The sequence below is a fragment of the Opisthocomus hoazin genome, chromosome 19 (assembly GCF_030867145.1).
Source record: "Opisthocomus hoazin isolate bOpiHoa1 chromosome 19, bOpiHoa1.hap1, whole genome shotgun sequence".
Lineage (NCBI taxonomy): Eukaryota > Metazoa > Chordata > Aves > Opisthocomiformes > Opisthocomidae > Opisthocomus > Opisthocomus hoazin.
In genome coordinates this window covers 7,031,065-7,053,906 of record NC_134432.1, presented here as the reverse complement: position 1 = coordinate 7,053,906, position 22,842 = coordinate 7,031,065, and the positions used below count along the sequence as shown (strand labels likewise).

Below are 22,842 nucleotides of genomic sequence, written 5' to 3'. Positions count from 1 at the left end.
GTGGCACAGGGAGGTGTCCGTGGCACAGGGACGTGCCCATGGCACAGGTGGCCTCAAAACCTGAGCAGCCGGACAGTGGCCAGTTGCCTCTTCTGGCCATCACCCTTCCCCGGCACGCCCGGTCCCTGATGCTCCTGCTCTCAGCGTCACGAGCATCGAACCGGGATGGGGGCTCTGGAGGTGCCGGCACGTGGCTGTCCAGGGCCCCTCGTGCCTGTGACGGGGGAAGCGGGACGCCAGGGCTCGGCAGTCAGCTTTGCTGCAACGCTCCGTCTGACGGAGGGAGATCGCAGAGGAGGGCAGCAATATTCCCCAGGGCTAACACACTGTTGGGTCTAACAGACACCGCAAATTTTGGTATAAATTAGAGAAACCCGTTCTGTTAACAGTGCCAGTTCATACAAAGTTTGTAAGAGATACCATCCAAATCCTGTTTCTCTCATATTTGTCAATGCTGGTATGTAAGTTATCTCCTTTTGCCATGCCCGTGTTTCCTCGGGGCCCCTACCCCCGCTCCTGCTGGCTGGTGGCTGCTGGTGCTGCACCAGCCACAGCACTGGGGTGCCTGGACTCCACTCCCACTGTAAGCTCTTGCTTCCACTGCGGCACCGGGCACGTCGAGCACACAGGACGTCTCCACGCTGACGTCGAAGAGCTGTGTGCCCCTCTGCCGGGGAGAGAACCTGGACTGACACTGCTTGGCTGTGTTTGCAGAGCTGACAGTGAGAGCGAGCACCACGTTTGGGGTGGTTTTGTTCCTCTTCACTAACTGCGTTTGCTCTGGAGTCTTTAGGGATGTGGGGTCTTCAGGTGTCTCTGCTTAAAAACAGCGCTGCTTGCCTTTCTGAAAGGTTACGGTGTCATTCAAGGTGCAAAAAAAATAGTCTGAAGCTATTTATTACCACTGGAAGCTTGATGGTTGCACTGGAAGAGTTGCGGTCAATGGCTTGATGCCCAAGTGAAGAGCAGTGAGGAGTGGCGTTCCTCAGGGGTCAGGACTGGGACCAGTGCTGTTTTACATCTTTGTCAGCGACATGGACAGTGGAACTGAGTGCAGCCTCAGCAAGTTTGCAGGTGACACCGCGCTGAGTGGTGCGGCCGACACCTGAGGGAGGGGATGCCATCCAGAGGGACCCGGACGGGCTGCAGAGCTGGGGCTGTGGGAACCTCGTGAGGTTCAACAAGGCCAAGTGCAGGGTCCTGCATCGGGGTCGGGGCAACCCCGGTAACAAGACAGGCTGGGGGTGAAGGGACAGAGAGCAGCCCTGCAGGGAGGGACTGGGGGAACTGGGGGGTGAAAAGCTGGGCGTGACCCCGCAGTGTGCGCTGGCAGCCCAGCAGGCCGACCATGCCCTGGGCTGCATCCCCAGCAGGGTGGGCACAGGGCGAGGGAGGGGATTCTGCCCCTCTGCCCCGCTCTGCTGAGACCCCCCAGGAGCCCTGCGTCCAGCTCTGGAGCCCTCAGCACAGGGCAGAGCTGGAGCTGTGGGAGCGGGGCCAGAGGAGGCCCCAGCAATGATCCGAGGGCTGGAACCCCTCTGCTGGGAGGAAAGGCTGGGAGAGCTGGGGCTGCTCAGCCTGGGGAGGAGAAGGCTGCGGGGAGACCTGACTGCGGCCTGCCAGGGCTGAAAGGGGGCTTGTGGGAAAGGTGGAGAGGGACTTTTGAGAAGGTCCCTGGGCTGGTGGAGCGGGCCCCTGACCATGGCGGGGGGTGCCCTGAGCCCGCTCCGCTCTCGATCGGAGGGAGGAGGGGGACGCGGGGCGCGGGGTCCCGAGGGACCGAGCCACCCCCTCCCTCCGACCGAGAGCGGAGCAGGCGCCTCGTGGAACTCAAACCTCCGTGTCCCCCCCCCGCTCAGCCAATGGCCAGCGCGGCCGCCCCCCGTCGACCAATGAGAGCGCGGGTTCCGTCTCCACCCACCAATAGGAGCGCGGGGGGGGGGGGGGTCGGAGCGGCCGAGTAACGCTCGGGAGCGGCGGCCGCGATGGCCCCGGAGCGCGGGGAGCGGGCGCTGGCGGCCGGTACCGAGGGCCTGCCCCGGGTGTTCCTGCAGAGCCTGCGGACCCTCTTCGACATCCTGGATGACCGGCGGCGGGGCTACGTGCACCTGCGGGAGATCGAGTCCCGCTGGCGGGGGGCGGAAGCCCGGGAGCTGCCCGCCGGGGTGATGGAGGGCTTGCGGCGGGCGGCACCGGCCAGCGGGTACCTGACCTTCGAGCGCTTCGTCCTGGGGCTCCGCGCTGCCCTGCCCGGGGCCGACCCCCCTCCGGCCGAGAGCGGCGGCGGGGAGCGGCGAGGGAGGAGCGGCGGGCACCGGGAGCCGGGGCAGGGCCAGCCCCGCGGCCGAGGTGAGCCGGGCGGCGAGCTCCGCCCGCGGGCCTGGCCTGGAGCCCCGCGGAGTCACTGCCGGGGGTCTCGGGGGGGCGGCCGGGGGTCTCAGGAGATGGCTGGGGTGTCAGAGGGCAGTCGGGGTCTCGCAGGGTGGCCGGGGTCTTGGAAGGCAGCCGGGGTGTCAAAGAGCAGCCAGGGTCTCAGAGGGCAGCCGGGGGTCTCAGAGGGCGATCGGGGGTCTCAGGAGATGGCCGGGGGTCTCAGAGGGGGGTCGGGGGTCTCAGGAGATGGCGGGGGGTCTCAGAGGGCGGTCGGGGGTCTCAGGAGATGGCTGGGGTGTCAGAGGGCAGCCAGGGTCTCGGAGGGTGGCCGGGAACCCGCAGACCCGAGCAGCTTCTCGGGCGTGAGAGCCGCGGTCGCGGAGCAGCCGTGTGCCGGCGTGGGCTCCGTGCTGTGCGGGTGCCCTCTCGCAAAGGTTTGGTTCACCATTTCATCCACGTTTTGGACAAAAAAAAAAATAGCAAAACCTGACCTAGCTTTTTTGTATGGATAGCTCTGTAGCACTATTGACAGTAATAAATAAATAAGCATTAACGAAAGGGGAAAGCGGCACGAGGGAGATGCACTTTGCTGTCCCGAGCGCTGTCTGGGTGGCCAGGCCAGGGCTCCATCTGCAGAGCTCGCCCGCAGCTCCCCGTGGGCTCTGCCCCTTCCTCGGGCCCGGGGTCCCCGTGCTGTGTCTGCCCAGGCCCCCAGCCCGGCTGCCACGCTGACCCCGGCAAGGGCGAGACTCGCTGGCGTCTTGGTCTGCTGCTGGGCAGTAGAAGCGTCAGGAGGAAGCCAGGCTTCTGGACTTGTCTGGCGCAGGTGGCAGTTCTGTCTCTAGACTTGGGGAGTGCTCGGAGATCTGGGGACACAGAGGAGCTGGGGTTGGTGATGACTTCGCCTGCCTTGGGAAGGTTGGCTGGGCTGGGCTGCCGCCCCTTCCCCCCGCGCCCTCCCCTCCCGGCGGCTGCTGGGTGGGGAAGCAGCTTTAGCTGTGGCTGAGGTTCTCTGCTTTCCATTTTGCCTCCAGACTAATCACTGGAGCTTCGTCTAGGGAAACATTACTGAGCAGGCTGGTTCTTCTGTCAGCAGGAGTGTAGATCTGGAAAAACCTGAAAAAACAATCTTGCTTGGTGAATATAGAGCAAATTGAAAGCTCTGCCCTGGCAAGGAGCAAGCAGATGACTGCAGCAGCTGCCTGGTTGCTGAGGATCTTTCCATCACAGGCTGATGTTACCCTGATGTCCTGAGCCTGCGGGCAGGGTTCGTGCCTCGGCCCTTGCTGCCGGCTTCCCGCAGTGCAGGGCCCTGTTCTGGCAGCAGGCCTGCGTTTCAGGCTGATTCAGCAGCTGAGCGAGCGTCGTAACTCAGAGTTATCGCATCTCTTCTAGCGGCAGGTCCTGCACCGCTGCTCAGCGCTCCCCTCCGCCGCCGAGGGTTCCCCAGGTCGATGTTCTCCTCGACAGGCTGCAAGGAGTCGGATGCTGCCGTGGCAGCACGCGGCTCTTCCTCGCTGCGGGGAGATGCGCTGCGTGCCGAGCCCTGTGCCCGTGGAGGTGGTGTCACTTGGGCTCCAGGCTGCTCTGAGCCTCCAGCTGCCTGCGATAGCTTCTGCAAGAGCCCAGCCGAGGGCAGCGAGATGCTGGATCGGTGCCCGTCAGCTACAAAGGGTCTGCGGAAGCTCTCCCCGTCTGTGTTTCGAGGGAAAGGGATGCTCACAGGGTGCCACCCTAGCTCTGCTAGGGCCCTCTGTGTGCGTCAGAGGAGATCTGGATGCGAATCGTGGCACCATGGCAGAGGTTGGGACCAGGGTGTCCTCCTGGCACGTCCAGGGGTGCAGTGAGCTGGTGGGACGGCGATTCTGTCTCCTCTTCCCCGCTAACCCCCATCACGGCAGCTCCCGAAGAAGTCCCTGCTCAGAGTCAGCTTCCAGCTTCTCGGGAGCTCTCCTCATCCGACCCGCTGCTGGGTGCCAGCCATGGTCTCTGGGGAGCCAGCGGCACCCACCGGGAGCAGGGACGGCAAGGACGGGACCCGGGGAGGGGAGTCACCACCATGGCTGAGCGTCTCGGTGCTGGGGGTCTTTAACCCATGGGGTTCCCCTGAGAGCTGAGACCTGGGGAAGTCGAGACACGGAGCAGAAGGTGCCTTGCCCAGGAGGGTGGCCCTGGGTGCTGCCTCCCCCCAGCACAGCGCTCACCTCCACTGCTGGGGTGGCCTGGCTCCAGCAGCTGCCCGGAGAGCTGGTGGCCCCAGCGGGATGGGGCCGTGGTGGCTGTTGGGGCCCGGCCCGTTGCCCAGGACGGGTACTTGAAGGTGTAAAACCGCCGTGAGCTGTCTGCTCCGGCCTGGGCACCGCTCTGGCTGGCGAGCGCTGGGCCCGTGCCCGGTGGGGGCTGAGAAGCTCTGGGAGGGAGGAGGCCATCCCCTGCCTCCTGCCAGGACCTCTTCCACCCCTGGTGAGCTGGTCCTGCTCTTTGCCAAAGCAGCACTGATCCCAGCTCGTTAGCAGGGGCCCTGTTTTAGCCACTGCGTTGTCAGCTCCGAGGTGCAGAGCTCAGTTGTTTGACCAGGGAGCACCTTCTTATCGCAGGTTCTGCCCAGCTCAACCTGACACTTCCAAGCAGCAGCAGCGAAAACCTTTGTAACACGTCGTTCCTACCCGGCAGCTCTTCCCCGCGGTGCTCCCGGCTGTGCTTCGGGATTCTGCCCCTTGAAGCTGCCCTTGATCTTGGGGCTGTTCCTCAGCTCCCCGCGCAGGCTGTGCTGCAGGTCTGCTAGGAGAGCACGTGCGTGGTTGCACTGGTCCTGCTGGGTTCCTCCCAGGTGGACGTGGGTGTGCGGAGCTAAAGACAGTTGGCAAAACAGATGAATGGGCGCTGGCAAAGCCTTTGTGTTTGGTGACGTGCTGGAGACCTGTCCACAGCGGAGCACTTGCCGGTAGGAGAGGTGGCATGCCATGGCGGAGCAGGAGGAGGATTTTTCCCGTGCCGTGGTGGCTGCTTTCCCCGGTGACACCAAGCGACGGGCTGAGCACGGTGCCTGCGCGGCGTCGCCTGCTGCTCGCTGCGCCCCAGCCCGGCTCCCTTTGAAGCAGTGCAGGCAGCCCCGGTGTGGTGCAGCTCTCCCAGACCTCGTTGCCTTCAAGGTGTAGGGTGGCTCCTGCGGCCATGGCTGCCCTCGCATGCCCCATGTCCCTCTTCCACCGCGTCCCCGTGCTTGGCCGAGGAGACCTCAGGAGCAGCGGGCAGCGCCGTGCCAGCCCTTGGTGCTGCAAGACCTGGGCCAGCAGCTCCGGCAGCCGACACGTGCCCAGCGCCTGGGAGAAGGGTGCGCCGATGGGTGGGGGTGCCGGGGCGCTGCGTGGGGAGCAGTCCCGAGGAGGAGATGTTTTCCCTGGCTGGAAACTCTGGAGGAAACATGTGTGCGGGGTGAGCTGCGAGGGTGCAGGGGGAGCGCGAGGCAGGGTCTGCCGGGGGCTCAGCGGGGCGCGAGGCGGGGTGCGGCAGGCTGCTGCCTGGGCAGGGTGCTGGCGTGGCACCATGGCTCGGGGCAGCGCGTTCCGGCGGGAGCAGGGCTCCGAGCTGGCCGGGCCGCGGCCGCAGGGCTGCGCTTCTGGCGAGGTCGCCGGGGCGGGCGGCACGGGGCACGTGCCGGCTTTTCCGCGGGTGCCCAGCCAGCACCAGCAGCACAGGCAGGAGGTGTCCGATCCAGCCTAAGTCCTGCCAGGGCGAGCTCCGTCTGCAGAAATAGGTTGTGCTTGGATTTGCACCAACATCATGTGCTTGTGACGGATCAGTCTTTTGCAAGATAGGATGCTGGGATTTTAACAAAATTTTGGGACACTTACAGCCTGAGTTACTCTATAGTTAGGCCACAGGCATGGGGTCTTGGGGGGGACGTCTGCATGGCCAAGCCCGTCCCCAAGTGGGAGCTGCCTGCAGGAGGAGTTGGGATCCTGGCAGCGCCCGTGCCAGCCAAGCTGGAGCCGGGGGTCCCATGAGGGCAGGACGAGGGTAGGCAATCCCACGAACGGTTTCATTGCCTGTGCCGGCATGGAAACGGCTCTGCCTGGACCCTGCCTGCTCTGTGCAGCGGGTGACCGCTGAGCTCTGTTGCCCGCCTGGCGCAGCCGAGTAAGTTGTTGCTGAAGACGTGAGCAGGTGCTCAGGCCGGTGCTTTGCTCAGCTTCCACGTCGGTTTGCAAGAGCACCCTGCGGATCGTCCCGTAGCAGTGGCCGTGGGGAGGTTTTTGTCACGAGCAGCCGGTGGCCTGATGCTTTGCTCTGTTGCAGGTGGTGATGCTAAGGCTGCTGGGCAGTCCCAGGGAGACGGCAGCCATCCGGCGGCTGGGGACGCTCGGAGGCATCAGAGGGGACGTGCGGAGCACCGTAGACACACCATCACCAACGGCGTGGACTTCAGCATGGTGAGGGGACAGCCTTGCCACGCGCTCCGGCGAAGAGGCCCGCAGTGCCGGGGGAGAGGGGGATTGCAGGGGTCCCTCACCGCTGACACCAGCTCTGTGTGAGCTGTGGGGTTCCCCCTGCCCACCCTGCATGTGTGAGCCACGGGGTGTCGGGCAGGTCCTGGTGTTTTGGCTGCCGAGCTCCGCTGATGCACGTGGTGGTCCTGCCGTTGCTCCCGAGATGCTTTCTGTCCCGAGCTGTGCCGATGGGGAGGAGGCGCGTGCTCCCCTGCCCTCCTCGGGCTGGGGGTCAGCCCACGGAGCCAGCGTTCGAATGCACGGGTGCCGTCCCCGTGGGCAGGGAACGGCAGACGCGTAGGTGTGGGAGCAGGGGGGTCTCTGGGCCTCCCAGCACGCTCTGCGCTGGCAAGCGGTGCTGCCGGGCTCCGTCCCCTGCCAGGTGTTCTCTGTAGGTTGGGACTCCAGCGTCCTGGTCCTGTTGGCTCCCAAGAGACTTTTTGCCAGTAACTCGGAGAAATCAGCATTGGATTTAGCCGGGCAGGCCAGGGTGGAGGCATCTGCTCCGCTCTCTCCATCCCCGAGTGGAGAGGCGTGGATCAGGTTGCCTGGATGAAGGGATCCACACCACTCCCAAGCAGGATGGAGGAGCTGCCCAGGCATGTTGCCCACCGGCTCAAGCTAAATTTTCCTGGGAAGAGAGCCAGGACCCAGCCTGCAGGATGAGTGATTGGCAGGACGAGCTTTGGCCGGTGTCAGAGCTGCTGCGCAGGCTGTGACTGTCACCTCCGCACTTCCACCCCTCGCACCCCGGTGTCACCCCGCGCCCGAGCCCCGCGGGGCCGACCGGCGGTGTGGGCAGCAGTACAGCCTGATGCTGGCCTTCGGGGCCAGGAGATGCTCTGACGCCTGGCCTGGGCAGGGGGGGTTGTGCACCCATGGCTTGCTGGGCTTGCAGCCGTGCAAGGGGTTAGGGTGCTCTGGGGCTGAGGGGTCTCTGCTGAGAGGTGCTGCAAGGAGTAAGAGATGTCGGTGTGTGCGTCTGGGGACGGGGTCTCTGGTTCTCAGGGGTTTTGGTGGCTGGGAGTTGCTGTTTCAGACTGGGGAAGGCCCCTCCTTCCCTGGTGAGGCTCTTTCCTCGGCGGTCAGCTCCGGGCTGGAGCCCGTCTCTGCCATGGGCTCGAGGTCCTGCCTGCTCCTGGCGAGGAGGGGCCAGTGGCCAGCACGTCTCGCCGAGAGCCAGCGTCTCTTCCCAGCTCTGCCATGAGTGCTCTTGCTCTGGGCTTGTGAGCCTGTTTCCTCAACTTGCTGGGGGCGGGGGGGGGAGGTTGTCTGCCTTGCTTCCCCCCTGCCCATGTACCAGAACGCTGCGCTGCCTTTAGCGTGCTCCTACCCCGGAGCAGGGGTGTCTGTCCCAGTCCCGCAGGTGAGAAGCCCTCCCTGGCACGCCTGCACCAGCCTTTGGGTGCCAGTCCCGCTTCGGAGCCTGCAGAGACAGCTGGAACAGGTCTGAGCCCAGCAAGAATCGAATCCCTATGCAGGACAGTGCTGCCACCCCCCCCCCAACGCTGACCCCCGCAGAGACGAGACCCGAGGCCCGGGGCGGGATGGGAGCGCTGGGTTCACCCCGAGCAGTGGGGCGGAGGTGTGGGGGCTGTGCTGCAGCCCCAGGACCCTTGGCACCACCACTGCTGGTGTCCGCTCCACTGCCGCTTTCCACAGAATCACAGAATCCCAGAGTGTTCGGGGTTGGCAGGGCCCTCTGGGGATCCCCCACCCAACCGCCTGCCCAAGCAGGGTCACCCAGAGCAGGCTGCACAGCACCGCGTCCAGGCGGGGCTGGAATATCTCCAGAGAAGGAGACTCCACAGCCTCCCTGGGCAGCCTGGGCCAGGGCTCCGTCACCCTCAGAGGGAAGAAGTTCTTCCTCGGGTTCAGCTGGAGCTTCCTCTGCTTCAGTTTGTGCCCGTTGCCCCTTGTCCTGTCGCTGGGCACCACTGGAAAGAGTCTGGCCCCGTCCTCCTGACCCCCACCCTGCAGATATTTAGAGGCATTTCTAAGGTCCCCTCTCAGCCTTCTCTTCTCCAGGCTGAACAAGCCCAGCTCCCTCAGCCTCTCCTCGTAGGAGAGATGCTCCAGTCCCCTCCTCATCCTCGTAGCCCTGCGCTGGACTCTCTGCAGTAGCTCTTTCCAGCCCGCCATCGATCGGCCTGATTTCCCCATGGCCGCGGGGGCAGCTGGGACGAGACCTTCTGGGAGTGGCTGAGCGCTTTCGGGGCAGGTGGCCCTGGGTAGGGCACTGTCCCCTCCCCTCCCACCCCGGCACCACCAGCCAGGTCCAGCACGCTGCCTTCCCCCGGCCCCAGAAGCTGCCGCTGCCCCCGGAGCATCCCACCCTTGGCGAGATGCCGTCTGTCCCCGCTCCCGGCAGAGCTGGCAATGTCCCCCGGCTCGGCGGGACGCTGCCTCGCCCTCCGGTCACCCTGCTGGCCAGCAAGCCTGGGGGGGCCGGGGGCTGCAGCCCGAGCTGGGCGGGGGTCCTTGCCGCGTACAGCACCTTCTTCGTGCCCCTCAGCAACAGCCTGCGTAGCACCAAGGCTCTGCGCTTCTTCCTCTGGGTACGTCCCCTCCCGTCCGTCTGTCCGTCCCGGCGTGCGTGGCGGGGGGCTGTCGTGTCGCAGACAGCGTTCCCGGGAGCAGGGGGAGCAGGAGCAGCCCTGGCGTAAGGGGGGGCTGGCGTGGGGCTGTGGGGGGCTGGCGGTGGGGCTGGGGAAGTGCTGGTGGTCTGAAGAAGGCGTTGGTGTGGTCTCACTTGTCCCTGGAGGTGGGGATCCGTTCAGGGTCACTTCTGAGTGGAATCGTCCCCCTCCAGATGGTCCCCAGAGCAGCAGGAACGGTTCCCGAGCACCCAGCAGCTTCCGGGTGATCAGAGTCCCGCTGGTGCCGGAGGAGACTCTCCTGGGGCCCGATCCCTGCCGTGGGCGGTGGAGGCTGGGTTGGGTGGTGGTGGAGGAGGCAGAGGCAGCCAGGCAGGCAGCTCCCTGAGCTCGCAGCATGGAGACGGGGGTCAGGATCGGGGGAAGCAGGCTGGCACGGCTCGGGAGAAGGAGCAGGAGCCCTGGGCTCGCTGGGTGGGGGCTGGTGAAGGGGTCTCTGCGCCGGCCGCTCTGTTCCCCGGGGATCTCCCCTCTTCTTTCACCACCTCTGTGATGGCTGGTGTCCATGCGGCGCTGAGGGGCAGCAGGAGAAGATGGGGGGAGCGGAGCGGGGAGCCCGGTGTCCCCTGGGGCAGAGCCCGCAGCCCCAGCCTCACTGTCGATGGAGGGGCCGAGCCCCCCACCCTGGGCACCCCGGGGCTGTTGGGCTCCCACCCTGCCCATCCCCGGCTCCTTGGGGCGCAGCAGCCCCGGGCTCCCTGCAGCAGCACGAAGGTCCCCGCGTCCCTCTCCGGGTGACGCTGGTGCTTGGACCCCACAGCCCGGCAGACGCTGAGCAGAAAGGGTTGCGGAGCTCGGCCCGGCTCAGGGTGCCGCGGGGGTGAGGCAGAGCGGGGAGCGGAGCAGAGCCCTGGGAAAGGGGGCTGCAGGCATCCCCCGGCTTCCAGTCTGCACCCTCAGCTCGGCCGCTTGGCGACAGCCGCGTGGGTTTGTGCTGCGGGCTCGCACTTGCAGCTGGGGGGAGTTGGCAGGGCCCTCTGGGGATCCCCCAGCCCAACCCCCTGCCCAAGCAGGGTCACCCAGAGCAGGCTGCACAGCACCGCGTCCAGGCGGGTCTGGAATAGCTCCAGAGAAGGAGACTCCACAGCCTCCCTGGGCAGCCTGTCTTCCCCCAAAGCAGCATCAGACAGCAGCCATCATCCCGCTCCTCTGTGGAGTTTTGTTGGGAGAGGGGCTGAGACTCCTGCCCGTGTCGAGAGATCGAGTGCAGCCTCAGCAAGTTTGCAGGTGACACCGCGCTGAGTGGTGCGGCCGACACCTGAGGGAGGGGATGCCATCCAGAGGGACCCGGACGGGCTGCAGAGCTGGGGCTGTGGGAACCTCGTGAGGTTCAACAAGGCCAAGTGCAGGGTCCTGCATCGGGGTCGGGGCAACCCCGGTAACAAGACAGGCTGGGGGTGAAGGGACAGAGAGCAGCCCTGCGGGGAGGGACTGGGGGAACTGGGGGGTAAAAGCTGGGCGTGACCCCGCAGTGTGCGCTGGCAGCCCAGCAGGCCGACCGTGCCCTGGGCTGCATCCCCAGCAGCGTGGGCACAGGGCGAGGGAGGGGGTTCTGCCCCTCTGCCCCGCTCTGCTGAGACCCCCCAGGAGCCCTGCGTCCAGCTCTGGAGCCCTCAGCACAGGGCAGAGCTGGAGCTGTGGGAGCGGGGCCAGAGGAGGCCCCAGCAATGATCCGAGGGCTGGAACCCCTCTGCTGGGAGGAAAGGCTGGGAGAGCTGGGGCTGCTCAGCCTGGGGAGGAGAAGGCTGCGGGGAGGCCCTAGAGCAGCTGCCAGTGCTTCAAGGGGGCTTGTGGGAAAGGTGGGGACGGGGTTTTTAGCAGGGCCTGTAGTGATAGCACAGGGGGTGATGGCTTTAAACTAAAAGAGGGGAGCTTCAGACTGGATGTGAGGAAGAAATGCTTTACGCTGAGGGTGGTGAAACCCTGGCACAGGCTGCCCAGAGAGGTGGGAGATGCCCCATCCCTGGGAACATCCCAGGCCAGGTTGGATGGGGCTCTGAGCAGCCTGGTCTGGCTGAAGATGTCCCTGCTCACTGCAGGGGGTTGGGCTGGATGGCCCCTAAAGGTCCCTTCCGACGCAAAGTATTCAATATCCATATCCCCTCACACCTCCTGAAGAAACCGGCTCCCAGGGCTTGACACAGCCTTGGTGGAGAGGGGGTGACGCCTCTGTGCGCTCTGTCCTGCAGCTGAAGAACATGAAGGAGCTGGAACAGGAGAAGGATTTTCTGCTGCAGGGTCTGGAGCTGGTGGAGCGCGCCCGGGAGTGGTACCACCGGCACATCCAGTTCATGCAGGAACGCCAGAGGCTCCTGGGGAAGAACAAGACCAGTGCTGTGAGTCTGGGACTTGTTCTTGGGGTGCCCATCTGCTTGGGTGGGCCTGGGGCTGCTCTGTGGGTTTGAAGAACCGGTCTGGGGCTTGGCTGGACCTGGAGCTGGCCCCATTTAGGCCCCAGCCTCTTCTTCCTCCCCGTCCTGCAGGAATTCCTCCCAGAGGGCAGTCAGAGCCACCTGGGGCTCCTGGTCCCCAAGCTGCAGGAGGTGAACCGCTGCCTGGGCGAGCTCCTTTCCACCGCCGGCCAGGTGAGAGCAGCAGAGGAGCAGCACGTGGACGCTGGCATGAGCATCCATCCTGTCCCCACCTTATGCTGGTGGCTGGGCTGGCATCCAAGCTGCCAGAGCTTCCCCGGGCTCTGGGGAGGTGACTTGGCTGTCTGGGCAAGACAGGGGTGGTGGATGGCCAAGAGGACAGCACAGCTGGTCCCGAGCTGGGCTGGAGGATGCTCAAGGCGTTTGGGGGACTAAGGGAGATCCCCCAAAAGGTGTAGCCATTGTCAAGTGAAGAAGGAAACCATCCTGCTGAGGCAGCCCTGTCTGAGCTGGCTGTCCCACCGGGCTCCTGGCGGGAGCGGGGCACACTGTCAGGAATGCTTCCCACCTCTGCCTGCCTTGCTGGAGACCCTGCGATGGCCTGTGCTGCAACCGTAATCCTGTGCTGGGCTTCTCTCGGTTCCCTGGGTGCCACAGAAACAGCTTCCGGCCTTGGGAAAGGCCGGGGAGGGCCACAGGGCAGGAGGCTCAGTGTCTCATCCCTTCCCTGCACCTTCTCTGCAGCCAGCGACCCCCTCCTCGGCTCTGAGCAGGCTGTTCCCCAGGGCGTCCCCAGCCTCAGCAGGCTCCCAGCAAGCCATCACCATGCTAAAGGAGCAAAACCGGCTTCTCACCAAGGTGAGGGGGGTACGGGGCGAGGAGATCCCCTGGGGGGGGCTGGGAGAGGTGGGGGGTGGGATGGGGCTGGGGAGGGAGTACGAGGCAGTGGAAAGTGTTCCTTCAGCTTGGCCAACCTTGGTCATCCCAGAGAAGGGCTGCATGTGGAGACCCCCTGTCCCACAGCTGTGTCCAGCTCTTTGCTGGGTGAGGGTCCGTGGGCAGGGATGGGGCATCCCCGCCGGAGGGAGAAGACTGTGACGAATGAGTGAGTGCGAGTGAGCTCATTGGGGATGTCAAGATCGGAGGTAGCCTGGGCTGCAGTGACCACGCGCTGGTGGAACTAACGCTGCTGAGGGAAATGGGAATAACGAAGAGCATAGTCAGGACCCTAAATTTTGGGAGGGCAAATTTCCAGCTCTTCAAGGAGATAGTCAGAAGGGCTCCCTGGGAAACGGTCCTCAGGAACAGGGGAACAGAACAGAGCTGGCAGGTCTTTAAGGATGTATTCCACAGAGCACAAGAGCTCTCGATCCCCAAGTGTAAGAAGTCGGGCAGAGAAGGGAAGAGACCGGCATGGCTGAGACAAGAGACGCTGGTCAAACTAAGGAAGAAGAGGGAACTGCACAGGCAGTGGAAGCAGGGACTGGCTTCCTGGGAAGAGTATAGGGAAGCTGCCTGGTTCTGTAGGGATGGGGTCAGGAAGTCCAAGGCACAGCTGGAGCTGAACTTGGCAAGGGATGCGAAAAATAACAAGAAGGGCTTCTACAGGTGTGTCAGCCAGAAAAAGATGGTCAAAGAAAGCGTACGCCTGCTCATGAGCGGGACCGGCAAACTGGTAACAGCAGATGAGGAGAAAGCTGAGGTACTCAACAACATTTTTGCCTCAGTCTTCACCAGCAACCTCTCTCCTCACCCCTCCCGAGTCGATGAATGGCATGAAGGAGACCAGGAGGGTAAAATCCCTCCAGCTGTAAGTGAAGACCAGGTTCAGGACCTCCTGAGGAACCTAAACGTACAGAAGTCCATGGGACCTGATGAGATGCATCCCAGAGTCCTGAGGGAACTGGCTGATGTAGTTGCCAAGCCACTCTCCATGACATTTGAAAAGTCATGGCAGTCAGGGGAAGTCCCCAGTGACTGGAAAAAGGGAAACATTGTGCCCCTTTTCAAAAAGGGTAGAAAGGAGGACCCTGGGAACTACCGACCTGTCAGCCTCACCTCTGTGCCTGGGAAGATCATGGAACAGATCCTCCTAGAAGCTATGCTAAGGTACATGGAGGACAGGGAGATGATTCGAGACAGCCAGCATGGCTGCACCAAGGGCAAGTCCTGCCTCACCAACCTAGTGGCTTTCTATGATGGTGTAACAACAAGGGTGGACAAGGGAAAACCTATGGATATCATCTATCTGGATTTTTGTAAAGCCTTTCACACAGTCCCCCACAACATCCTTTTCTCTAAATTGGAGAGCCATGGATTTGATGGGTGGACTGTTCGGTGGATAAGGAATTGGTTGGATGGTCGCAGCCAAAGGGTAGTGGTCAACGGCTCAATGTCCAGATGGAGACCAGTGACGAGTGGAGTCCCTCAGGGGTCCGTACTGGGACTGGTGCTGTTCAATACATTTATCAATGACATGGACAGCGACATCGAGTGTACCCTCAGCAAGTTTGCAGGTGACACCAAGCTGAGTGGTACGGTTGATACACCAGAAGGACGGGATGCCATCCAGAGGGACCTGGACAAGCTGGAGAGGTGGGCCTGTGTGAACGTCATGAGGTTCAACAAGGCCAAGTGCAAGGTCCTACACCTGGGTCGGGGAAATCCCCGGTACCAATACAGGCTGGGGGATGAAAGGATCAAGAGCAGCTCTGCTGAGAGGGACTTGGGGGTACTGACAGACGAAAGGCTGGACATGAGCCGGCAATGTGCGCTGGCAGCCCAGAGGGCCAACCGTGTCCTGGGCTGCATCAGGAGAAGCGTGGCCAGCAGGGCGAGAGAGGTGATTCTGCCTCTCTACTCTGCTCTGGTGAGACCTCACCTGGAGTACTGCGTTCAGCTCTGGAGCCCTCAGCACAAGAAGGACATGGACCTATTGGAGCGGGTCCAAAGGAGGGCTACAAAAATGATCCGAGGGCTGGAGCACCTCTCCTATGAGGACAGGCTGAGAGAGTTGGGTTTGTTCAGCCTGGAGAAGAGAAGGCTGCGGGGAGACCTGATTGGAGCATTTCAGTACTTAAAGGGAGCCTATAGGAAAGATGGGGACAATCTTTTTAGTGGAGACAGCAGTGACAGGATGAGGGGTAATGGTTTTAAACTAAAACAGGGTAGGTTTAGGCTGGATATAAGGAAGAAATTCTTTACAATGAGGGTGGTGAAACACTGGAACGGGTTGCCCAGAGAGGTAGTGGAGGCCCCATCCCTGGAAACATTCAAGACCAGGTTGGGCAGGGCTCTGAGCAACCTGATCTCGTTAGCGGTGTCCCTGCTTGCTGCGGGGGGGTTGGACTAGATGACCTCTAGGGGTCCCTTCCGACCGAAAAATTTCTATGATTCTATGATTCTATGAATGGAGGTCACAGGAGGGTGCAGATGCTGCCGCTGGGCTCTGCGAGCAGGGCTGCCAGGGAAGGGACACCCGTGATCAACCCCCCCCGGGGTTCACATCCCAGCACCTGCAGCGCAGCAAGCGCCTGCATTTTCCTCCTCTGAGCAGCATTTTCCTCCTGCGCAGGAGGTGACCGACAAGAGCGAGCGCATCACCCAGCTGGAGCAGGAGAAATCTGCCCTCATCAAGCAGCTCTTTGAGGCTCGTGCCCGCAGTCACCAGGAGACGAGCCAGCTGGACTCCACCTTCATCTAGCGCCCGTCTCCCGCTCCTATCCTCGAGCTTCTGCGGGGGTTTCATGGGACTCTTCCCCAAAACCCCTGGCACCCGTTGCTGCAGGTGTCCGATCTCGAGGTCTGGAGCCGCCGGTGGCATCTCTGCGGGCAGATCCCCGCCTGCGGAGCGTCCCCGCGCTGCTCTGCTGCTGGGCTTCCCAGTCACGCTGCTCTCAAGCTGCTCCTGTTCTGTCTCTGAACAGAGCGCAGGGACTGGACCCCCAGCCCCGCGACCCGCAGCGTGCCGGGGGAAACGGCCGCTGCCCGCGCTGCCTGCACCGGGGATGCTCCCGCGCCCTTGGCCTTACTCAGGCTGAATTTTGACCGCTCTCAGAAAACGACGATGCGTCGTCAACACTCCAGCTGGCGTCTCCGGGCACGCCTGGCCGCCGGAGGGTGGCCGGTCCCCTGCTTGTCCCGCTGTCAGAAGGCCAGATCGAAATTCCAGTGGGCATGGCTGGCCCCTCTCTGCTGCCTGCGGTCTGCCTGCCAGTGGCACTGTACTGGGCCAGAGCAGTGCCCGAGCTGGTGCTCCTCCCGGGGTAATCCCTCTTCCCAGTTTGCGGTAGTGGTACCATAGTCGCTGTTTACACTTCTGCAGGCTCCTGTAGTTAATGACCCTAACGAGGTCGCCTGTAGCTCCGAGCTGCTCTTTGGGGCTGGTGGCAGGTTGAGGCAGACGCCTCGACACCCCTTTGCTCGGCTCGGCCTGGCAAACGCTTCCTCACGACTGCCAGGCCTGTGGGTTTCTCCTGATGACTTCAGCAGGACGGGGATGTCCTGCAGCACGAGGGTGCGCACACAAGCCTGACTTGCAGAGGGGCTGTAGGACGAGGTTTTGTATCTGACCGAACGTGGGTGACGGAGCGGGGACTGGCGGGCTCTTTCCCTGGCCCATCTCCGAGTGGGAAGTGGCAGCTCTGCCTGTCCCACTGTCGGACACCGGCTCCCTGGGGCGACATCCCGAGTGTGAACTGCACTTCTCCGGGGCTCTTGGGGTGGTCCACGCCTGGGTCCCGTTAGACTGGTGCATCCCAGGATACCTCCTCCTTCCCGCCCAGCTCAGTGATGATGCCTGAGCTGGATGATGTCTTCCGCTGTGGCTTGGTACTTGGCTTTGATGGTACTTTCATAGGAATTCCTTGTGAATCCCCGGGCAGCACACGCCTGGCCCACTGGAGCTCCAAGTCTGGGCCCTCTCTCTCCAGGGTTCCTTCATGCTCTGACTCTCCTGGCACGATGCTGTGCACTGAGCTGGGCAGAAGGTGCTGGACCTGCTCTGGGCTGGGCACTGTGCAGACCAGTTCCTTTCTTTTTTTTTTTACAAACTGAGGCACAGGAAGTTCCGTCTGAACATGAGGAAGAACTTTTTCCCTCTGAGGGTGACGGAGCACTGGAACAGGCTGCCCAGGAAGGTTGTGGAGTCTCCTTCTCTGGAGATATTCAAGACCCGCCTGGACAAGGTCCTGTGCAGCCTGCTGTAGGTGACCCTACTTCGACAGGGGGGTTGGACTAAATGACCCACAGAGGTCCCTTTCCAACCCCTACTATTCTGTGATTCTGTGATTCTCCCTCCCGTTTTTATCTGTCCGGCTGTCTGTCCCACCCAGCTCCTCTCTTTGAGGTTGAAGCTCACACCCCTGGTGCCTGCTGCCCTGTGCCGGAGCGGGGATGGGCAGCGTGCCAGGAAGAGCGAGGAGGAGGAGCAGGAGCAAGGCAAGGCATGTCCCCTTGTCTGCAGGGTAGGGTGTGAGTTGTCCCCTGGGGATGGGTGCCTGCCGTCTCGGTCGTGATGCCGGCTCTGGTGTCCGGTGCCTCTTTTGCCTGAGGTTTAGTTAAAAGCAGCCCTCTTGCTGAGGAGGGTCACCTCTCTGCAGGGGTAATAAAGTGGGCTGAACTATTGAATTTATCCTTCTGTCTCTCCTCCTAAATCAGCCCGACGACTGCTGCAAGCCTTGGAGATCCTGACTGTCCTGTCCCTCGGGATGTGGGGTGAGCTGAGGTTGTACAACCACGGCCTGAACATGAGACGCCCGGGGGGGTCTCTGCTCCAGGCCATGTTCCCGTGCCCTTCCCGCTCCCCTCGGGCGTCCCTGTGCTCTGGGGGGGTCCCCAGCCTCTCCTCGCTGCTGTGGGACGGGGCCACGGAGCCTCCTGCACCCCTTCCAGCGCTTGTAGCTCCATCTGGCTGTTCCTCCAGAAGCTGGGCGGGGGGCCCATCCTCCTCGGGCAGTGCTGGTGTAGTTCACAGCCTCTGATTTCTTTTCAAGCCCCCTCCCTGGGAGCTGGCCCATGGCTGTGGGGCTCTGCGAGGACTCCCTGCTGCGGGGACCTGGCTGGGTCCCTCTGCCCTGCGCTTGAGGCTGGCAGCTCCCGCCTGGGGCTCTGGGCCGGCCATGGGCAAGCTGGGACCCCACACCCTGTAGAGCCCTGGGGCGAGCTGCCCGTGCCTGCCTGGCCAAAGCGGAGCTGGGATGGGGACCTGTGCCAGGATCCCAGGAGAGGGATCTTCGCTTCTGCCTCGTCCAAGTGGTGCTTTGGGCAGCCACAAATCCCAGGCAGGGCAAGGAGGGGGCAATAGTCACCCTCCACTCCCAGTTGCTCGGATACGAATGCCATGGGGTCTTCCAAAGCAGGGAGGGGATCATCGTCCCCGCTCAGTGCTGCCCTGTGCAGGCCCAGGGAGCTCTGCCCCGCAGCCCCGGCCATGGCCCGGCAGCGCTGGCCCCGGGCCCGATCCCTGCGGGGCTGCTGGGGGGTGGCGGGGAGCTCTGGAAGCGCCGTGGGCCTGCTAGGACCAGGGTCTGCGGGGGCTGCCGGGACCGGGATCCACTGCGGACTGCCAGGCTGAGCTCCAGCTGCTGTCCCTGCACAGGCCACCATGTTTCTGGGTCTCTGATGGGTCTGGTCCATGCCTGACCCTCACCTGTGTGTCTGGGCTGTGTCCGCTCCGGCACGCTGAGCCCTGGGGGCTGGCACCGCTGCAGTGGTGGTCCAGGAGCCACGAGACCAGGGTTTGTGGCCAGGTCTGTGAGCGATGCATTGGGTGATGAGAGTGAACGTCTTCCCTTCAGGCTCTGTTCCCGTCGGAGCTGGGTTTGCACAGGTCTGTGGACGCACAGAGGGGCTGTTATTGGGAGCGGGGTGTGCTTGGCCCTCACCCGTGCTCATCCGGGGGACGTGTCCGGCCCCTGAGCTGCCCGGGGGGACGCAGGATCTCATCCTCAGCCATGCGGTTTGGGAAGGGTCCAGCCACTCAGGTCTATTTGTAGTTTCCCTCTCTTCTCCTGCCCAGCTCCGTGCCCTTCTCACGCCCTCGGAGGCTGGGCTGCGTGCCCAGCTACCCGCCTTAGAGAAGGGCTGCTCTCCCAGCAGAGCAATTATCCCAAACGCCAGCAGGAACAGCCGCATCTTGGGCCCCCAGCCCGTACATTTTGTGCTTTTTCTTTCCTTCCCTGCCGCACAGTCAGAAACTGCCCTGCGCACGGCGGGTCCTCGCTGCCCCGCGCCATTCGCAGCAGCTCCGTCGCGCTGCCGGCCCACGCACGCTGTGCCTTGTCAGCACGAACCCCTGGGAGATGAACCCAGGCTGCGACGACCTGGAGCAGCCGGCGGGTCCTGGGGCTGGTCCTCGCCGGGACCGGGAGCTGGCAGGGCTGTCTCGGCTGTGGGGAGCCTGGTACCTGGTGCGGCTCGGACCTGGAGCTGGCGCCCAGACCTCTTGCTCAGCCCCTCGCTCCCTTGTTTTGGGCGTTTTCCAGCCCCAGACCACCCCCGGCCCTGCTATTGCCACAGCCCTGCCTGTGTCCCAGGCTCCGGCTTGCCAGCACTTCTGTCCTCTTGGTGGAGATGAACCAGCCTCCTGCCTCAGCAGCATTACCCGGCGTGTGCGGTGCTCCCGTTCCTCCTCCTTGGCTGCCGCCATGGGAGAGTTCTGTTGTCCGCTGGCGCTTGGGGCACGGTGGAGCAAAGATCCGCTCCCGGGCCTGCCCTCGCCTCTGCGGGGACGCTGGGGCCATGACTGTGCCAGCAACCCCCAGCACCTCCATCATGGGGGTTATCGAGCGCGGCAGCCTGGCACTGCTCCGGCGTCCTGCCAAGCCCTGCCCGGCCGGCGTCTGCCCGGCCGTGACCCCAGCCCAGCCTCTCCAGGGTACGGCTGATGGAAGGCAGATGCTCCCTCCCGGGGAGACCCGGTGCGACGGGCCAGGGTGGGGCTCCCGGAATTCCTGCATCGCTCCGCAGGGACCATGACTTTCCGCGTTATGTGAAGAGGCAGCTGCCCGCGGCGGATGTCCTCCCGGTTCCTCAGCCTCGGAGCAGCAGCTGTTGGGGACCAGAGCAGGGGCTGGGGTCCTGGCCAGCACCCTGGGGGGTGGCACACGCGCTGTGTGGGTGCCCTTAGACCCAAAGACCCTGAGACTTAGGGGTGCTCAGACCCAAAGGTCCCCGGTGGGACCCTGGTGCAGTGGGTGGGAGCAGACACTGTGGCAGCAGACCACTCCTCCTGCCCTGCCACCGCGGCAGCTCTGCTCCCCCTTCCTAAGGGATGGGACCGTGCCCAGGCAGGGACAGGCAGCAGGAGGGGCAGAGCCTGCTCTGGAGGCCGGGGAGCGGTCGAAACCCACCCACGGGATCACAGCATCACAGAATCAGGACGGTTGGAAAAGACCTCACAGATCATGAAGTCCAACTGCCACCCCAACACCCCCACGCCTGCTAAGCCATGTCCTGAAGTGCCACATCGACACCTTTTTCAACCCCTCCAGGGATGGGGACTCCCCCACTGCCCTGGGCAGCCTGGTCCAACGCCTGACCACTCTTTCAGTAAAGAAATTTTTCCTCATATCCAACCTAAACCTCCCCTGACACAACTTGAGGCCATGGCCTCTCGTCTTCTCGCTGGTTACTTGGGAAACCAACCCCCCCTCACCCTGCAGCCCAGCCCGACCCAGGGCCAGTGCTGGGAGCAGCAAGCCCTGCTGCCCCGGGGTCTCTCCTGGGCACGTGCCCCCCATTTCCCCAGGACATCCCTGCGAGGGTCCGAGGGACCCACGACTCTGCTGTCCCCTGCCATGAGCAGCCAGTGACACTCCATCCTCAGCCAGGCCCAGGCAGGCAGGTTTGGGTTCTTTCGGCTGCTGAAAATGGTCCCCCGCCCATGGAGGAGGTCTGGGGGGTGCCTGCAAGCCCAGGAAGACACCAAGTAGGGACATGATGGCTGTAGAGCTGTCCCCCGGCACTTTTCCTTGGGGAGAAAACAGCCCCCGTTATCAAATCTCCCCACCAAGAAGCTGGGGGCAGGCAGGGCTGTCTGCATAGCCCCCGGGAAGGACCATGGCCATGGCCACGGCCACGTCTGTGTGCCCCACAGATAGGGACCCACGGGGCAGAGCTCAGATCACAAAATCCCAACATGGCAGGGGTTGGCAGGGCCCTCTGGAGATCCCCCAGCCCAACCCCTGCCCAAGCAGGGTCACCCAGAGCAGGGGGCACAGCACCGCGTCCAGGCGGGGCTGGAATATCTCCAGAGAAGGAGACTCCACAGCCTCCCTGGGCAGCCTGGGCCAGGGCTCCGTCACCCTCAGAGGGAAGAAGTTCTTCCTCATCTTCAGCTGGAGCTTCCTCTGCTTCAGTTTGTGCCCGTTGCCCCTTGTCCTGTCGCTGGGCTCCAGTGGAAAGAGTCTGGCCCCGTCCTCCTGACACCCACCCTGCAGATATTTAGAGGCATTTCTAAGGTCCCCTCTCAGCCTTCTCTTCTCCAGGCTGAACAAGCCCAGCTCCCTCAGCCTCTCCTCGTAGGAGAGATGCTCCAGTCCCCTCCTCATCCTCGTAGCCCTGCGCTGGACTCTCTCCATTAGCTCCTCATCTTTCTTGAACTGGGGAGCTCAGATGCAGTGATGCAAGCGGGACACACCAGCCCAGGCTCCCCAGGCCCGTGTCCCCAGGTCCGGCCCCCAGCCAGCTCCTTGCCGGTGAGGATGGCACGGCCACGGAGGGACCAGTGCTGCTCGGGCCCCGCCAAACCCACGCAGACGCCTGCGAGGAGGGTGTCACAAGTGACACGAGTTTGCTCCATCTCAGCCCTGGTCTCCTCCCTGTTGTGCCGCTGCGGTCCCGGCAGACGCGTGAACCGGGTGGCAGCGTCACGGCTGGGCAACCTGGGCAGGTCTGCGATGGAGGGGAACAAGGGAAACAGAACCTGGCTGCACCAGCTGTGCTGCACCCACCTGCGTGGCAAAATATTAATATTTATTTGCCAGGAGTGATGTGGCGGGCTCTGAGCAACCTGGTCTGGTGGAAGATGTCCCTGCTTATTGCGGGGGGTTGGACGAGACGGACCTCAGATGTCCCTTCTAACCCGAATTGTTCCGTGGTTCTGTGTGGAGCCGGGGGGTGAAGGGGAGCTCTGGACGAGCTGTGCCACGAGCAGCGCCGGGCTCGGCGGGGAAGGGCTGGGCACGGTGGGTGCTACCATGCGGGCAGGCTCTGCTGCCGTGATGACGCTTCCAGACACAGGGCCTTGCACGGGGTTTTGCGTTGCTTCATTTCTACAAAGGCACCACATGGCTTTCAGACCCCAGCGGCTTCTCCATCCCTGCTGAAGGTGAACGGCTCCCACGTGGTGCTGGTCAAACTGGGAAAGGAACAGGCTTTTGTGTCCTATTGATGAAACAAAGAAACCCGAAAGACATTGCCTCAGCCCACCACAGGTTTGTTTAGCCCAAAATGAATGTATTTTGTATTGGTTTGATTTCAGTTCAGGCTTTTAAAATACACTTCCCTTTTTGTCCTCTGCTGTGCTGATGGCCAACTGAAATGGAAAAGCCATTTCTAAGCTGCACGCAGAGAAGTGGCCCCATCCTGGTACACTTGGCGTGAGGTCTGCCATGCAGAAACCATCCTCTGCTTTGGGCTGCTTCCAAAGTCTTCATTAGATCTTAAAATCATCCAAGAATTCTTCAGTCCCCAGCTGAAACACTTTGCGGGGGAGACCTGCGTGGGCAGATCAGCTATGGCCTCGTGCCGGGCTGGGGGCTGCACCGGGGTCTGGGTCCGGCATCTCACCCGCTGCGAGGGATGTGCCCCGGCCAGCTGGGAGAGAGCCCGGGTGGGTGAGCCAGGAGGGCTCTGGGCTGCTGGACGGGGACTGGGGGAGCAAAGCCCTCCCACCGCAGGGCTGTGGTCCTGTAGATCAGGGTTGTGAGCACCTGAGGAACCTGAACG

The 22,842-nt window shown here is 63.3% G+C and overlaps 1 protein-coding gene across 1 annotated transcript; it reads left to right on the top strand.

Annotated features, from left to right (window-relative positions):
* The first annotated feature begins 1,960 nt into the window (after positions 1 to 1,960).
* SAPCD2 (suppressor APC domain containing 2) lies at positions 1,961 to 17,524 on the top strand. The gene is made up of 6 exons (XM_075439394.1): positions 1,961 to 2,349; positions 6,673 to 6,806; positions 11,710 to 11,856; positions 12,004 to 12,105; positions 12,637 to 12,750; positions 15,467 to 17,524. Exons 1-6 carry the CDS (start codon positions 1,986 to 1,988, stop codon positions 15,593 to 15,595), a joined length of 990 nt encoding a protein of 329 aa, XP_075295509.1. The 5' UTR covers positions 1,961 to 1,985; the 3' UTR covers positions 15,596 to 17,524.
* Positions 17,525 to 22,842: the final 5,318 nt, after the last annotated feature.

Bases quoted from the DNA above. Each gene is read 5' to 3' on its own strand.
- SAPCD2 (XM_075439394.1), top strand. From the start codon at position 1,986: ATGGCCCCGGAGCGCGGGGAGCGGGCGCTGGCGGCCGGTACCGAGGGC. The intron at 2,350-6,672 runs GTGAGCCGGGCG...GCTCTGTTGCAG, and splicing joins GGGCCAGCCCCGCGGCCGAG to GTGGTGATGCTAAGGCTGCT. The intron at 12,751-15,466 runs GTGAGGGGGGTA...CCTCCTGCGCAG, and splicing joins AAAACCGGCTTCTCACCAAG to GAGGTGACCGACAAGAGCGA.